Below are 18,354 nucleotides of genomic sequence, written 5' to 3'. Positions count from 1 at the left end.
GTGATCCTCTGCCTCAGCCTTCTGAGTGGCTAGGACTGCAGGTGTGTGCCATTAGGCCCAGCTAATTTTTAAATTTTTTGTAGAGATGGGGTTTTGCTATATTGCCTAGGCTGGTATTGAACTCCTGGCCTCAAGCAATCTTCCTCCCTTGGCCTCCCAAAGTGCTGGGATTATGGGCATGAGTCACCACACACCTAGCCTCCTCTTTTTTCTTTAATTTTCCTGAAAGTTTTTATCATGTTTTTTGTCAAATGATTTTTTTGACCTAATGAAATGATCGTATAGTTTTTCCTTTGTTGTTTTTTCAAAATAGTAAATTATATTGATTGAGTTTTCTCCCAATTTTTTGGTTTGTTAAAATACACATAGCATAAAATTTAGCATTGTAACCATATTTAAGTGTACAGTTCAGTGATATTAAATACATTCTTTTTTTTTTTTTTTTTTCAGAATATCATGAGGGTACACAGGTTTGGTTACTAATTTGCTTTTGTACAGTTTGAGTCAAATTTACGAGTGTGCCCTTCACCCAGATAATGTGCATTGTACCTCTCAGGTGTGAATTTACCCATCCCCTTCTCCCCCCTTCCACCTACTTGATTTCCGTTGAGTGGTATTAAATACATTCTTAATGTTGTACAACCATCACCACCATCCATCTCCAGAACTCTTTTCATCTTATAAAACTGAAACTCTACCCATAAACGCTAACTCTCCAAATACTCTGTCCTCTCAGCTCCTGGCAACCACCAGTCTACTTTCTGTCTCTATGATTTTGACTAAGTACCTCATATGAGTGGAATCATACAATATTTGTCTTTTTGTGACTGGCATATTTCACTTAACATAATGTCCTCAAGGTTCATCTAGCATATACCAGAATTTCCTTTCTTTTTAAGGCTGAATACTATTCTATTATATTCATATGTATACAACATTTTGATTATTCATTCCTTGGTAGATGGACATGTGGGATGGTTCCACATTGTAGCGATTGTGAACAATGCTGCTGTGAACATGAGTGTACAAATATCTCTTCAAGATTCCCCTTTCAATTCTTTGGGGCACACACCCATAAGTGGAATTGCTGGATCATATGATAATGTTTTGAGGAACCACCATACTGTTTTCCACAGTACATTTCCACCAACAGTATGCAAGGGTTCTGATTTCTCCACATCCTCACCAACACTTGTTATTTTCTGGTTCTTTGATACTAGCCATCCTAATTGGTGGGAGATGATACCTTGTTTTGATTTGCATTTCCCTAATGATTAGTAATGCTGAGCTCTTCTCATGAGCTTATTGGCCATTTGTATATCTTCTTGGGAGAAATATCTATTCAAACCCTTTGCCCATTTTGGAATTGGGTGGTTTGATTTTTTTTGTTGAGCTTTAGGAATTCTCTATATACTCTGGATATTAATCTCTTTTCAGGTATATGATTTGCAAATATTTTCCCCCATTCTGTGGGTTGCCTTTTTACTCTATTGATAGTATCTTTTGATGTACAGAATTTTTAAATTTTCATGAAGTTTAATTTGTGTGTTTTTTTCTTTGTTGCCTGTGCCTTTGGTATCATGTCCAAGAAATCACTGCCAAATCCAATGTCGTGAAGCTTTTGCCCCATGTTTTCTTTTAAGAGTTTTATAGTGTTACATCTTATGTTTAGCTCTTTGATCCACTTCATTTTTGTATATGGTGTGAGGTAAGGGTTCAACTTCATTCTTTTGCATGTGGCTATCCAGTTTTCTTAGCACCATTTTTTGAAAAGGCTGTTTCTTCCCCATTGAATGGTCTTGGCATCCTTGCCTAAAGTCACTCAACCATATGTGCAAGGGTTTATTTCTGAGTTCTCTATTCTATTCCATTGGTTTATATGTCTGTCTTTATGCCAATGCCACACTGTTTTGGGGTTTGTTTTTTTTTTGTTTTGTCTTTTAAGAGTCAGGGTCTCATTCTATAGCCTTGAGCTCCTGGGCTCAAGTGCTCCTTCCACCTCAGCCTCCCAAATAGCTGGGACTATAGGTATGTGCCACCACACCTGGCTCATTTTTTTCCATCTTTTTAGGGACAGGGTCTTTCTATGTAGCCCAGGCTGGTCTTGAACTCCTGGCCTTAAGTGATCCTCCTGCCTCAGCCTCCCAAGTCGCTGGTATTACAGGTGTGAGCCACTGCACCCAGCTCTACACTATTTTGATTACTGTGGCTTTGTAGTAAGTTTTGGGATCGGGAAGTATGAGAGTCCTCCAGCTTTGTTCTTTTTTGAAGATTTTTTTTTTTTTTGGCTATTTAGAGTTCCTTGATATTCCATATGAATTTTAGGTGAGTTTTTCTATTTCTGCAAAAACCATCATTGGGATTTCTATAGGAATTACGTTGAATCTGTAGATCGCTTTGAGTAATGCTGACATCTTAGCAATATTAAGACTTCTAATCCATGAACGTGGGGTGTATATCCGTTTATCTGTTTCTTTAATTTCTTTCAGTAATGTTTTGTAGTTGTCATTTTACAGTTCTTTTACCTTCTTGGTTAAGTCAATTATTTTTGATGCTGTTGTACCTGAAACTTTTCATAATTTCCTTTTCAGATTGTTCATTGTTAGTATATAGAGATACAACTGATTTTTGTATGATGACTTTGTATCTTATTTGTTGAATTTATTTATTAGTTCTTTTACAGTTTTTCTTGTGGAGTCTTTAGGATTTTCTACATATATAAGATCATGTAATCTGCAAACAGATAATTTTACTTCTCCATTCCAGTTTGAATGCCCTTCATTTTCTTCTTGCCTAAATGTTCTGGCCAGGACTTCCGTTACTATGTTGGAATGAGGTAGCAAAAGCAGGCATCCTTATCTTAGTCCTGAGTGTCGAGGAAAAGCTTTCTGTCTTTCACCACTGAGTATGGTATTTGCTCTGGGTTTTTCATATATGACTTTTATTACATTGAGGTAGTTTTCTTCTATTCCTAGTTTGTTGAGTATTTTTTATCATGAAAGTGTGTTGAATTTTGTCAGATGTTTTTTCTACAGCAATTTAGATGATCATATGTGTTTTTTCCCTTTCATTCTGTTAATGTGAGGTATCACATTGACAGATTTTCAAATGCTGAACCATCCTTGCATTCCAAGAGTAAATTCCACTTGGTCATGTTGTGTAATCTTTTAATGTGCTGCTGAATTCAATTTGCTAGTATTTTTGGAGGATTTTTGCGCAAAAGTTCATAGGGAATATTGGTCTATAGTTTTTTTTAATGCCTTTGTCTGGCTTTGGGAGCAGGGGAATATTGTCCTCATAGAATGAGTGTAGAAATGTTCCCTCCTTTTCAATTTTTTGAAAAAGTTTGAGAAGGATTGGTGCTAGTTTTCCTTAAATGTTTGGCAGAATTCACCAGCCATCAAGCCCAAGGCTTTTCTTTGTTGGGAGATATTTGATTAAGCCGGGCGCGGTGGCTCATGCCTGTAATCCTAGCACTCTGGGAGGCCGAGGTGGTAGGATCTTTTGAGCTCAGGAGTTTGAGACCACCTTGAGCAAGAGTGAGGCCCCATCTCTACTAAAAATAGAAAGAAATTAGCTGGAAAACTAAAAATATATAGAAAAAATTAGCCGGGCATGGTGGCACACGCCTGCAGTCCCAGCTACTCAGGAGGCTGAGGCAGGAGGATCGCTTGAGCCCAGGAGTTTGAAGTTGCCGTGAGCTATGATGGTGCCACTGCACTCTAGCCTGGATGACAGTGTGAGACCCTGTCTCTAATAAAATAAATAAAAAATAAAAAATAAAAAAAACAATAAACTCATTACATATTAACATAAATAGCGTATACTTACGGGAAAATTTCCCAAACAGCAAACATTTAGTGAGATGAATTGGCTTGTTTTATATTTTTGCCAGTCTCTCTTCTGGCGGATGTGACACAAGCGTCTGAAAAAAGGCAAACAACTTCTCAACATTATCATGGAACAGTCTTGACCCCATGACTGGTGGAAGGGCCTTGGGCACTCCTGAGGTCCCCAGACCACTTTAAAAACTGCTAGCTTAGGCCGGACGTGGTGGCTCACGCCTGTAATCCTAGCACTCTGCGAGGCCGAGGCGGGTGGATCGCTCGAGGTCAGGAGTTTGAGACAGCCTGAGCAAGAGCGAGACCCCGTCTCTGCTAAAAATAGAAAGAAATTATCTGGCCAACTAAAATATATATGGAAAAAATTAGCTGGGCCTGGTGGCGCATGCCTGTAGTCCCAGCTACTTGGGAGGCTGAGACAGGAGGATCGCTTGAGCCCAGGAGTTTGAGGTTGCTGTGAGCTGGGCTGACGCCACGGCACTCACTCTAGCCTGGGCAACAGAGAGAGACTCTGTCTCAAAAAAAAAACAAACAAAAAAGACCTGCTAGCTTAGAATAAGTCCTTCCTCCCGTAAGTCATTCAGTAAATGCTGTTAAATGAATTAATTCCAAAATGACTCCGGTGGAGCTGGCACCTGGCTGGATCTGTGCATTCTGCTGCACTCATGCGGTTTGTCCTCAGGCCTTGTGCCTGTGTCCACTTCTCCAGAGGGCGTGACGCGTCCTGGCCTCAGTGTGCTTCTGTCCTTCCTGTCACAGGTGTCCCCGTGAACAGCAGAGTGTCCTCCAAGATCCAGCAGCTTCTAAACACCCTAAAGAGGCCAAAGCGCCCTCCTCTGAAGGAGTTCTTTGTGGATGATTTTGAGGAACTGTTGGAAGGTAAGAGTTGTCTGACTTTGAGCTTCTGTTTGCATGAGCAGGGTGGCCGTGAAGTCTGGAAACACACAGGCAAATGTGCATTGTGCGTGGGTTATTGCTGTCACGTTGTCTGTCACACAATGAAGCAATAGTCTCTGTTTCCAGACTCTGTGGTCACTCTGTCAATGGTGAGTTTAGAATCACACGGGATCGCTTGCTTTATTTGAGCAGGTAGAAAATCTGTTGCTCATATTAAAGTGATTTAACATTTCTCTAGACATCTGGTCCAGTGGTTGGTACTTTATAAAAATACTTCTAAGGTTCTATTATTTAGATTTTTATTTAAACTTTAAATCTGAAATTCTTCTCATGGTTTTATTCAATTTTCAGCATAGATTTGGCCCCTTTTTAGAATTTTAGCCTTTCATTTATGAATGAAACGTATATTTAGAAAGAAAGAATATAGATTTATTTTTTAAAAAGAAAACTAGCAAGAAGCATAAAGAAGTATAAACCAGAAATGAAGCCAGTATAGATTTGAGTGTATTGATAGAGCCCCGGGGGCCCACGCCGGCCCCAGCCCAGCTCCGGGCCTCGTGTGCAGGGTTGCTGTGGCAGACTGGCCCAGCCTGCTCCATGCCTGGGGACTAGACATGGCTTTAGGACTCTGTTTCCCCTCTATAATCAGACAGTGCCTTTCAAATTCAGAGGTCAATGGTATGAGTGCTTCTTAGAGCAGTCGCTCTTCGTGCTTGAGCACCTTTTAGTTATATAACCACTGGAAATAGACTTTGCTTTTTCTTTCAACATGGCGATAGTTTTTCTGGTGCCTAGACTGAAGTGACCTGTGTTAACAGGTCACTAGGTCCTGTCCCCTGGCTGTGGGAGCCTGGCTGTTAACTGCTGCTGTGCTGGGGTTGTGGGCATTAAAGGTGCCACAGTCCAGTCCAAAGGGTGGGAGAGACACCGTCTCGGGGTTACCTTTATCATGTGAGGCTGCGGTTACCAGGATGGTGGGTTGTTATTAACTTCATTTCAAAACCATCATTATGCATGACTTTAGTCCTTTGGTTAATTGGTCTGTAATTGTGATAAGATTAAAAAACCTAAACAAATTATTGTAAGGTTTTTATAGTTGGAGTTAAAAAACAGAATTATAAAATATGAATGCTTAAAAACAGATTATGTGCATGGTACTCTGAAATATTGATTTTTAAATTTTCATTTTGCTCATAGTTCAGCAACCAGATCCAAATCAGCCCAAGCCTGAGGGAAGTCAGATGGCAGTGCTGCAGGGGGAGCCTCTGGCTGCTGGGGCTCCCTGGCCTCCATCGCTGCTGGCCGCCTTGCAGCGGTGGGGCACCACGCAGCCCAGGGCCCCCTGCCTGACTGCCCTGGACACGACCGGAAAGGCCATCTGCACTCTCACCTACGGCAAGTATTGACAGAAACAGTGTGCTTCTGTTTGGCTGTGACATACGACACGGTATCCAACACAGACACGTAGCTTGATAAGTACTGTAGACCAGATTCCTGAGACCCCAACACAACTGGCAGATAAGCAGAATATTACCTCACTCCGGGTGCCCCTCCCTCCCACCGGGCGGACTGCTCACTGTCCCACAGTGACTGCCACTGCTTGGGTGTTGAGCGTTGGAGTGTTTTGAATCTTCTATAGATGCGTTCTGAACAATGTACTTTAGTTTTGCCTTGTTTTGAACTTTGTATAAATGGAATCATGCAATTGTGTATTTTTTTGTGTTTGGCATCTTTTGGTTCCATGTTGTTTTTATGGAACACAAACTGTAAGCATGTACATAGCTTGATGCATTTCACAGAGCAAATACACTCCTATAAGGAGCACTTGGAGCAAAATGTTGCCAGCTCCCCGTCCCCTCATCTCAGGCCCCTCCCGGCACTGACATCCTCCCACACACAAAGGGTAACCATTGTCCTGACTACTCACACCACTGGCTTTACCTGTTTTTAAATTTTATCTAAACAGGATTATATAAAAAGTGTTTTTGTATGTGTGTTTCTCTTCATTTACTCAACATGTAGACTCTCCTATTGTTGTATGAAGTCATAGTTAGTCTATTCTCATCGGTGAATATTATTATATTGTATAAGTGTACCAGAACGCATTTATGTACTCTCCAGTAGATAGACATTGGGATGCTTCCATTTGGGGCTATTGTGTATAGTGCTGTCATGAACATTGCTGTGTGAGTCTCTTGGTGAGCTTACGTGGGCATTTGTGCTGGGTGTCAACAGCAGTGTAGTTGTTCTTCAGGACATGCTGCCAAGCAGCTTTCCCAAGGGGTTGCAGCGTTTTCAATCCCACAAGCAGAGTATAGAGAGTTCCAGTTGTTCCCAATTCTCACCAGCTCTTGATATGGTCCGTTTATTTCATTTTAGTCTTTCTTGTAAGTATGTTGCAATGTCAGGTTATGGTTATAATTTGCGTTTGCCTGATAACTGATGATGCTTTTCATATGCTTATTGGCTATTTCAATATTCTCTTTTTTTTTTTTTTTTTGAGACAGAGTCTTTCTCTGTTGCCTGGGCTAGAGTGCCGTGGCGTCAGCCTAGCTCACAGCAACCTCAAACTCCTGGGCTTAAGCGATCCTTCTGCCTCAGCCTCCCGAGTAGCTGGGAACTACAGGCATGCGCCACCATGCCCAGCTAATTTTTTTTCCTATATATATTTTTAGCTGTCCAAATCATTTTTTTCTATTTTTAGTAGAGACGGGGTCTCACTCTTGCTCAGGCTGGTCTCGAACTCCTGACCTCGAGCGATCCTCCCGCCTCGGCCTCCCAGAGTGCTAGGATTACAGGCATGAGCCACCGTGCCCAGCCTGAATATTCTCTTTTATGAACTATTCAAATCTTTGCCTCATTTTTCTATTTGCTTGCTAATACTTTATTTCTTTATATATTTCAGATACATATCTTTTGTCAGATACATGTTTTACAAATATCCTCTCCCTGTTTGGATTGCCTTTTAATGCTTTTCATCGTGGCTTTTGATGAATGAAAAGTCCTAATTTAATTTAGTCCAATTTATCTGTTTTTTTTCCCTGTATTATGGTTCATTTTTTGTCCAGTTTAGAAACTCTTTGCTGACCCTAAGATCAGAAAGATAGCCTCTGACATATTCTTCTAAAAACTTTATTGTTTTACTTTTCACATTTAGGTGTTAGGATCCATCTAACAGGGTGGGGAACCTGCGGCCTCAAGGCCACATCTGGCCTCTAGATCCCCAAGTTCGGCCCTCAACTAAATCCAGGCTTCGCAGAACAAATCCCATGTTCTGTAAAATTTGGATTCAGTCAAAAGTCTGCACTCAAGGATCCAGAAGGCCACCGTGGCCCCAGGGCCGCAGGTTTCCCACCCCTGATAGAATTTAATTTTGTGTATCGTGTGAAGTTAGAGTCACTTTGTTTCCTTATGAATATCTAATTCACTCAGTATCATTTACTGAAAAGGCAATCCTTTCCCCAAAGCACTACAGTGTTACTTTTTCATATGTCAGGTGAAAACATTCTTGTGGGCTCTGGGCCCCTGTTTCTCAGTCTGTTGTCTGTCCACTCTGAGTTACTGTAGCTTCATGAGTCCTCCAGCTCTGTGATTGTTCCTGAAGATTGCCTTGAATGTTCTTGGCCCTTTGTATTTTCAAGTAAACTTGAGAATCAACTTATCAATTTCCATCAAAATTCCTACTGGGATATTGATTAGCATTGCATTGAATCTGTAGTTCAATTTGAAGAGAATTGATATTACAGGTTGAGCATCCCAAATCAAAAAATCCAAAATGCTCCAAAAACTGAAACTTCTTGGATACAGACATGATGCCCAAAGGAAATGCTCATTGGAGCTTTGGATTTCCGATTTTTGGATTTGGGATGCTCAACTATTAAGTATATATAATGCAAATATTCCAGAATCCAAAAGAATTCAAAATTCCAAACACTTCTGTTCCCAAGCATTTCAGATAAGGAATAATCAACCTATATTATAATTATGGAACCTTCCATTTTATGATTGTGGAATATTTTCCCCTTCTTAAAGGCCTGCCTTTATTTCTCTCAGTAATATTTTTATACTCTTTTTTGTTTGTTTGTTTTTTAGAGATGGAGTCTTGCTCTGTTGCCCAGGGTTGTCTCGAACTCCTGGGCTCAAGCAATCCTGAGTAGCTGGGATTACAGGTGTGAGCCACTGTGCCTGGCTGTATATTTATACTTTTGAGTACAGAAGTCTTGAGCATTTTTCATGAGATATATTCTACTGTAAACAGTATAATTTTTTCTACAGATTTGTTATTTGTATATAGAAGTGCAATTGATTTTTAAAATAGTGACTTTGTATCCAGTGATCTTGCTAACGTATTGTTTGTTCATTAATTAGTAGTTTGTTCATATATCTTTTGGATTTCCTGTGTACAAAAATCATGTCATCTGTGACCAATGACAGTGTTATTTTGACCTTTCCAATACTCACACCTTTATCCTTTCTCTCGCCTTTCTGCACAAGCTAGCACCTCCAGCACAGTGTTGACTAGAGCAGTGTTGAAGAGTGGGCGTTCTTGCCTCTTTCTCCATCTGAGGAAAAGCCTTTGGTAATTAGGTATGATGCTTTCTGTAGTTTTGTTTGCTTGTTTTTGGGTAGAAATTCTTTGTCAGATTAAGAAAGTTCCCTTCTGTTCCTTGTTTGCTAATAGTTTTTATAATTGTTGGGACTGAATTTTGTCAAATGCTTTTTCTGCTCTAGCAAGATGATCATGTGGTTTTTCCTCTCCTCTCCCCTCCCCGTTAATTTGGTGAGTTACATTGATTAATTTTCAAATGTTAAGCAGCCCTGCATTCCTAGAATAATTCCCACTTGGCTGTGATAGCTTATCATTAGCTATAATTCCTTAGTAAAGGAACTCATTGCCCACCTTCAAGGAATGTGGTTAGCTCACATCCTCCACCTGTTAAATTCAGCTTTCAAGTCTAGGTCGTGCTCTTGGTGGGGCAGCCCCTGGCCAGTAGCTAAGCGGTGGTGCAGGGGCCTGGTCGTGTCTGCTCAGCACCACCTTCCTTGTAAACAGTCTTGGGCTTGCAGAGACTGTCAGATCCACATTGTGGTTTCACAGCTCCTGCGCAGTCTTGCTACTCCCTTTTCCCTTCACAGGTTTTATTCTCTAGTAATCCTTTTGCGTGTCTAAATCTGTCTCAGCATCTGCTTCTTGAAGAAGCCAGCCTGTGACACACTTTCTCCTTTTTTGCATCCTCCTTGTCTTGTAGTTTAAGTCTGTATTTATTTACACAGCATAAGATATTACTGCCACTGTTTTTTTAAAGTCAGTCATACATTCTCACTCTTTGTTTTACTATACTTTCCTTCCCGCAATCCTACATTGTCCTGTGTAATCATTTCCTTTTGACCTACAGAACTTCCTGTATGTTTGTTATATAATAGGTTTGCTGGTGAAGAAGTCTCTCAGTACTTGTCTGACAACAATTTATTTCATCTTCCTTTTTGAAGGTTATATGTGGTGGCCATTTATCCTCTTTCAGCTGTATAAAGATACCATTTTATTGGCTTTTGAGAAGATACCAGACTGTTATCCTTTTGACTGTACTATGTCTTTTTCTCCCTAGCTGCTTTGAAAAATGTTCTTTTTCTTTGGCTTGCAGCTGCCTTTCTATGACATTTAGATGTGATGTTCTTTGCAATTTTCCTGTGATGTTCTTTGAAATTTTCCAGAAGTCCACTGGGCTTCTTGAATCTGTAGGATGGTATCTTTCACCAGTTTTAAAAAACGACAGCCTTCATCTCTTGATATATTTCTTCTTCCCCAGTTTTTTTTCTTCTCTCCTTCTGGGACTCCAGTTACACTTACATTATACCTTTTCTCTGAGTCCCACATGCCTTTAATGTTCTCTTTTATATTTTGCATTCTTTTTTTAATATATACTTCAGTTTGAATATTTTCCATTTTCCTTTATTCAGATTCCCTAATCCTATCTTCTAAAATTTCTAGTCTACTGTGGAACTCCTGGCGAGTTCTCTTCTAATTACTATTCTAGTTCTCTGGGGAAAGTTCTTCATCGTCCTGTGCATTTGCCTCACCTGTTCCTCTGTTGCCTTGCGTGCACTCAGTAATTACTGCAACTGGAAGTCTGTGAGGCAGCACCAGTATCTGGTCACCTTTGGGTCTGTTGCTCTTATCTGTGATTTCTCTTGGTTTAGGTCAGGGGAACTTCTCTCTGGGGATGCCTAGTATTTTTTGACTGAATGTTGTGTGTTGTGTGTAAACACGTTATGGAGGGTCCAGACCATGCCGTCTTCCCTAGGAGAGTAGAGTCGGGCTGGTTACTGTAGTCCAGCGGAGCTGGCCCCGCCACCTCTGCTCTTCCTCTGGCCCTCCAGAGCTTTCTGCCCAGGACCCGGGATGTCCATGTGTCCCTTTCCCCCATGGGCTCCCAGCCTTGGTGTTGGTGTCATGTGGCGGTCTCAGGGCTCCACTCTGCTTTTCAGCGGTTTCCTGTAGGGTTTCCGGCCTCCCGCTGCATCCAGCCTGAGCACTCAGCACATGCCACGAGGGGAGCCGACTGCTCTTGGAGCTCCCCGTCTCTGATGAAAGCTCTGTGGGCTCCTCCTGCGCCGGCAGCACAGGGCCTCCCGTGGGGGCCGGAGCCGTGAACACCCACAGTGTGAAGACACCTGTGCCAGGTCAGCTCAGCTCCTTGAGGGTTTTCCCTTTCTGGAGCCTGACTCCTCCGGTTGTCTCTGCTGCCTCCACCAGATGGTTCGTGCATTCTGTTTGTAAACTCATGGTAGGTGGGAGTGCTGATCTGTAGCAGTGGAGTCTCTGACTGTTACGCTTTTAAAATTCATTCATGTTAATGGCTGTAGTTCATTCATTGCTGTCACAGAATGAGTAGACCAGGATTTCCTTATCCTTCATACCGTTGGTGGACATTTGGGTTGTTTCCAGCCTGTGCTATTAGAAGCAGTGCTCCTAGGAAGACCTAGCATAAGCTTTTTTTTTTTTTTTTTTTGAGACAGAGTCTTTCTCTGTTGCTACCAGGCTAGAGCACCGTGGCGTTAGCCTACCTCACAGCAACCTCAAACTCCTGGGCTCAAGCAATCCTACTGCCTCAGCCTCCCAAGTAGCTGGGAACTACTGGCATGCTCCCGGCTAATTTTTTTTTTCTATATATTTTTAGTTGTCCAGTTAATTTCTTTCTATTTTTTAGTAGAGACAGAGGCGGGTCTCGCTCTTGCTCAGACTGGTCTCGAACTCCTGACCTCGAGCGATTCTCTTGCCTCAGCCTCCCAGAGTGCTGGGATTACAAGTGTGAGCCACCGCGCCCGGCTGGCCATAAGCTTTTGAAGGGTGAGTACTCAGGAGTGGAGGCTTGGTCTGGGGTCGTATCTTCATGGTGACTAGGTAACGCCACACTTTTCCAGTCTGTGCTCACCCCGTCAGTGCTGCGTCCCACCTGCTCCCATCGTTGTGCGAACTTGGCATTGTCAGGCCTCGTGATTTTAGCTGATTTCCAATTCTGGAGGCCAGTCCTTTTCAGGGGCATGTGGCAGCTGTCTTTCCCTGCCATGTGGCTGGCTCCTCACTCTTCACCGTTGGTAGCTTAGTGAACGGAAGCTTAGTGAACGGAAGCTGCGTGCACTCTCACCTTCTTTGCTTTTATGGCTTGTGCATTTTGTGTTCCCTTTAGGACCCTTTCCCTAGGCCAAGAACACGAAGTTACTCTGTTAATTTGGGAAAATGGTCTGGTTTCACCCTTTGCATTTAGATCTGCTATCCACCCGGAATGTGGTTTGTGTGTGGTGTGGGATGGTATAAAAAAGAATGTCTCAGCTATTCTTGCCCTGTGTATTTCAGAGTTAGTTTTAGAATTAGCTTGTCAAGTGCCACAACGTACCCGTTGAGATTTTGATTAGCATCGCTTTGAATCGGTGTAAGGAGAATTAACACCTTTGCATGGTGAGCAGCCCACGGACATGATGTCTCCCTCCATCCGTTCAAATCTCTGTACTTTATCTCAGTAATGTTTCATGGTTTTCTGTGGGGAGTCTTTGCCTATTTATTGTGACAGTCTTTGGTATTTAGTGTGTGTATTTTAGTCTTATTGTCAATGGTATCATCAAAAAATGTTTACTTACTGTTTATTGCTAGAATGTAGGCATCAAATGGTGTTTGTATATTGATTATTTGGCAGCCTTGTTACAGAAGGTGCGTAAGGATGTCATCTGCAAATAATGACAGCTCTATTTCCATCCATTTTACTCTTGTCTCCCCTTTTTGTGCTGATTAGGACTTTGAGTAAATGTTGAAAACAGATGTCCTTGGCTTGCTTCTGTTCTCAGGGAAAGCGTTCAATGTCTGCCCATTAATTAAGGTGTCTTCTGCTGGGGCTTTTAAAGACGCCCTTTGCCACACTAAGGAAGTGTGCTTCCTTTCATCTGAGCTTAAGAAGGATTTTTAAAAATCATTTATAATCATTTTAAAATCATGAATGATTGTTAAATTGCTTTAATTTTCTGACTGTTAAATTGCTTTAAATTTCTGAAAATTAAATTGCTTTAATTTTCTTTCTTATTGAGATGATTGTTTTATTTTTCACTTTTATTCCGTTAATGTGGCAAATTAGGTTGATTTTCTGTTAAACCTCTTTGCATTCATTCCCAGGATAAAACTGGCTTGGTCATGAGGCATTATTCTTTGTATACATAGCTGGATTCAGTTTGGGAATCTTTATGTATTAAAATTATTACCATCTTGAATTAATCTTTTAGAAGAAGCTAAAATAGTGTTTTGAGTTGATATTTTTTTCTTGTTTATTTCTCGGGTCCCACAGTTTAGTTATTTCACAGTGTTACACCTGAGTGTTGTATTATTACAGTGGCATTCGTGCATTCATCTGGAGGGCAGGGGTGCCCAGCCGTGTTGTGGTTGTGCCACAGGAGCTTGAGAGGGGCCGAGTGACGACCGTTGCGTCTCTGATAGACTGTGTAGGGGATACTAAGGCTGCTTCAGGGGTTGGGGGAGGGGCCTCAGGTTTTTCAGTCCTCCTGTCCTGTTACACCCCGGTCTCTGTTACCTCCCTAGATATCCTCAGTCCTCTGGACTTGTCCTCTGTCTCACCTCCTGCCTTCCTCAGCAAAGCTCTCCTCAGTTGCGCTCACCAGGGCTGTGCACCAGGAGGGGCATGTGGCAGGAGGGACCTCACAGGGCAAAGGCCTGGTTCCTGGCCCCTGAGCCTGGCGTGAGGGCCACACGCACTGCCCCACCAGCCAGTGGCTCTTTGGAGTAAAGAACGGAGGTGAAGATATGACCTACTCGTGAATTGTAAAGATTAAGTGAATTATGTGCCATTCTTATAAATGACGTAATTGAGGGATATTTAATGTCATGAAAATGCATTCACAGTGCAATGTTAATTGAAAATAGCTGGGTGAAGTATAGCATTTCTTGAAAATTACACATGTATACATGTATGTGTATATGTGTATGTGTACACACACATATACACATATACATAGAATAGTGGCTTTTTTTATTCTGGCTTTTCTATATTCTAAATTTTGTAAAGTAAAATCCTGCTTTATTTTTGTATTAAGAAAAATCTGTAAGTTGTTTTTAAGAGAAAACTATAATGTTCATCACAGCATTGTGCAGAATAGTTATTAGTTGGAAATTACCTGAATTTCCAGTAATAGGATAACAGTATGTTATGAGGTTTTATGATTGCTACATTAAAATGTTAATTATTAATTTCTTAAATTTTACATTGCTTAGTATTTTTGTTTTATTTTAGGCAAACTTTGGAGTCGGAGTTTAAAACTAGCTTATACTCTACTTAATAAACTGACTAGTAAGAATGAACCACTACTTAAACCTGGAGACAGAGTAAGTAACTAGAATGTGCTTTATTGGAGTGAGCAAAAACAGAGACTTTAAAAACCTGTTCATTGAAATCAGTGTTCTATCAGTTGGTTAGAATGAAGCATTACTACAAAGCATTTAAAGTCAGCATTTAATACAAGGCATTAAAGAACATTAAATGTGGGGAAAGTTTGTGATACGGAGTACATGATTGTTCCTCTTCTGTCATTCTCCACTGAGTCTGCATCTTCTTTTCTGTTTGACTTCACATATGTTGATATTAATAAATGTTAAATTTCCAAAACTTAGGTTTTATGAATTAACTATGGCCCAACTTTGAAGGTCTGTGTGCTTGGTATTCATCTCCTTCCCTGTCCCATGTGTCCAGGCAGCTCCTCTTACCTGCCTGCCACGTAAAACACAAAAGAACTGTAGGCTGATTCCCTTGTGCTACACGGCCCTGTAGGGTTGGCAGTAGCCACGTGGGATAGGGAAAGAGGTAAACTTAAATTAACCAAAATTAAATAAAAGTAAAAATTTAGTTCCTCATTCACGCAAGCCACATTTCAAGAGCTCAGGAAGCACATGTGGCTAGAAAATTTCGATCATCCTCGAAAGTTCTCCTGGACAGTACTGCTGTGGGCAAGCTGAACCAGACTGGAGGAGCCCATTGTACTAGGAAGTCCAGGGTGGAAGGCAGGAGAGTGTGGTGAAAACCAGTACGTACCGGTGAAATCCCCTAGTGAAGAGGTTACCTGTGTCGGGTCACCAACAAGGAAAGCCAGGGTCTGGCCGCTGGCAGGCAGCCCCAGGGAGCTCTTTCAGTGCCTCACCAGAAGCCAAGGACAATTGAGAAGGAAGCTCAGTATGAAAGAAAACAATCAAAAGGCAAAGAAAAGGGAGGTCAGAGAGAAGGGAGGAGGGAAGGAAGGGAGGGAGGGAAGAGGAAACAAATTTGGAGGAAAGGTAGATACAAAAAACAAATTTTCTGAAAGTTAGTATTAATATCTCCAGAGATCTGAGAGGAAGATGTTCCATAGATCAAGAAAAGGATGCTGGTAAGAAAGACCAAGAAATGCAAACTAGGAGAAAAAATAAGACAAAATTAAAGACTTGGTCAAGAAGACCCAACGTCCGACTGATGGCAGGAGTCCGGGAGGAGAAAGGACAGAAAGCAGAACGTGATAAGTAGCAACGTCCCGAGAGCATAAATACCCAGAGTGAGTGCGGCAGACCACACCAGAGCGTGCAGTGGGACCGCGCATAGCACATGGGGTGCAGAGGAGCATCTCCAAGCTTTCAGGGCAATAAAAATAGACTCAGCAATCACAGTGGCTTCAGGACTTCTCAGTAGTGAAGCTGGAAGAGAGTAGAGTGATACTTCAAAGCTTCAGAGGGAATATGATTTTTAACCTATAGTTCCATTGCCAGAGACTAACAAATGGGAGGGTGGCGTAACCATTTTCAGACATGCAGGACTCAAAAAACTTCAGCTTGCAAGCACTCTTTCTTGGCAAGTCCCTAGAGCATGTGCTTCAGCCAGATGAGTGAACAGGGTCCGAGCAGGAGAGCCACAGCGGAGTCCAGGATGACCACGGGTGGCCAAGGGGCAGCTCAGACAGGACCAGGTGCCCGGGGCCTCGGGGTGGGGTGGGGGGTTAGCCGCAGGTGGGCTCACCTGATTGACTGGTTACTTGGAAAATACTATTGCGAGGTATTTGACACATCTGGTGGAGCATTTTAGGGCAGATTAGCTGGGACATACATAGAAAACAAAGCAAGTGAAAGTGGTGGTAGCCGTTACCATCAGAAAAGAAAGGAAACATGTACTTGGCTGTAAAAAGGTAAAAAGTGTGAGAGTGATAGTTTGTGACATGTTGTGCTGATAGATGAGGTTTTATGTTGTGCTTTAGAATGAGCCTATAAGATGCCCTGATTTATGTTGTGCTTCAGGGTGCACCTAAGAATCACTGATTTATTTTTCTTGAAAAACATTCTTGCAAGGGCAAAGACTTCCAGATACTCCTTGACGTGCAAGAGAATCCATGTAGTTAGGTTAATCGTAAAAAGATCAACAGGGTCACAGTGAGTGAATCAATTATCAGAGATTGGTGGCAAATTCAACTTCCTATGATATTATACTTTATAAAAATGAACACAACTGTTCATAACAAATTCTCTAAAAATATATTTTCCATACCAAACATGTAGTCTCAAGGTTATAGGTTACAGTTCTGGATCAACCACTATAAAAAACAACATTTGAAGGACAGCTTTGTCCTGAAAAGCTTTGAAAAACAGACATACTTGTTAGAAACTCAACTTCCAGACCTCAAGTACAAAATGAGCTATCTTAAATTTTGTCTTGAAAGGATTATTGGGTATCCATCATTCTCTCAAAGTCCCTGTATTAACAGTCTACTCAGTTAAATACTATTCTGACTTACCACTTAGGATTTCAGGCACAATTATTATAATATTTTATTCCATAAATAGCTTTTAATTTAACCAGATATGGTAAGAAACAGAGACTGGTTGATGAGAGGAGGAGAACAGGGCTAAAGATTCATCTCCAGTAACAGGAAGTAAAGTAGAGGCCTAAAAATTTTAAAAACAAAATATAGCAATGGAAAAGTAATACTTTAAAAATGTGAGAGTAAATAACAAAAGAAAGCTCTAAAATATTTTAAAAATGGTTGCTTTGGGGAGTGGGGAAGGGTGGAGCATGGGGCTGTTGCTTTTGTCATTTTAAATCTGTTTTTTAAAATTTTGATAATTAAAATATAAGATAAGTAAAGCAGAACTTACAATTTAAAGAGTGGCAGCACGGTGACCAGGTAGGACCAGGGAGCAGCAGCCGCATGGGGACAGGGGAGGCTCTGGGTGTCTCTGTGGAGGTCTTCTCCACTCACCACACTTCCCTGATGCACTTAAGTCTTGAGTGAAGATCTGTCCAATTAAAACTTTGGTGTTAGGATTTTTTCTTTTGGAAACTATTATTTTAGATATAATTTGATTCCTTGTTCACTTTCTATGTTGGTAAAGGTATTTTTCACCTGGGCTAATTGAGGGCAGGTGATACCAGTGTGGCTGGGAACCGGGTCTAGAGCCCACAGCCAGACACAGCCTGGATGGCCTCTAAACCCAGAAGTTTTAAATTATTTTGTTGCATGTGGAGTAAAAGCTTCAGCCTAAAAACTATTTATTAAAAATTACATGAATAAGGAAATTTAAGGCCCAAGAATTAATTCCAAAATTAGGTTTTCTAAGCTAAATTTGGAAAACTACATTTTCACATAGCTAGTAGAGAGAATTTTTAATGTTCCCAACACAAAGAAATGATAAATGTTTGAGATGATGGATATGCTAATTACTCTGATTTGACCATTACACATTGTATACATATATCAGATTTCACTTTGTACCCCATAAATATATACAAGTACATGTCAATTTAAAATAAAATAAATTTTTAACAAAAGGAAAAAAAAAAAGAAAATCTGTAATGTCTGAGAGATTCTGAATGTTGAAAAGACTCAACCATTCCTGAGCAGATTTTTCTTTGTACCATTGTAGGTGGCGCTCGTGTTCCCAAATAGTGACCCTGTGATGTTCATGGTTGCATTTTACGGGTGTCTCCTGGCAGAGCTGGTTCCTGTCCCCATAGAAGTGCCATTGACAAGAAAGGTAGCAAGTCCTGGGCTCACGGCCCACACAGGCATTGTCACGGCCAGTGGTGTCTGGCTTCCCTGTCAC

General features: G+C 41.2%; 1 protein-coding gene across 6 annotated transcripts in view; it reads left to right on the top strand.

The window, feature by feature from the left end:
• DIP2A (disco interacting protein 2 homolog A) overlaps positions 1-18,354 on the top strand; it is a 108,960-nt gene that overhangs the window by 49,674 nt on the left and 40,932 nt on the right. For 5 of the 6 annotated variants that reach the window (XM_069474870.1, XM_069474871.1, XM_069474869.1 and 2 more), the window contains 4 exons: positions 4,602-4,721; positions 5,937-6,134; positions 14,531-14,622; positions 18,175-18,285. In XM_069474870.1, coding sequence (XP_069330971.1) covers positions 4,602-4,721; positions 5,937-6,134; positions 14,531-14,622; positions 18,175-18,285 — 521 coding nt within the window. The remainder of the gene's footprint in view (positions 1-4,601; positions 4,722-5,936; positions 6,135-14,530; positions 14,623-18,174; positions 18,286-18,354) is intronic. The other variant, XM_069474872.1, reaches the window with a different exon arrangement.

Source organism: Eulemur rufifrons, chromosome 7, assembly GCF_041146395.1.
Source record: "Eulemur rufifrons isolate Redbay chromosome 7, OSU_ERuf_1, whole genome shotgun sequence".
NCBI lineage: Eukaryota > Metazoa > Chordata > Mammalia > Primates > Lemuridae > Eulemur > Eulemur rufifrons.
This window is presented reverse-complemented; position numbering and strand designations above follow the sequence as displayed.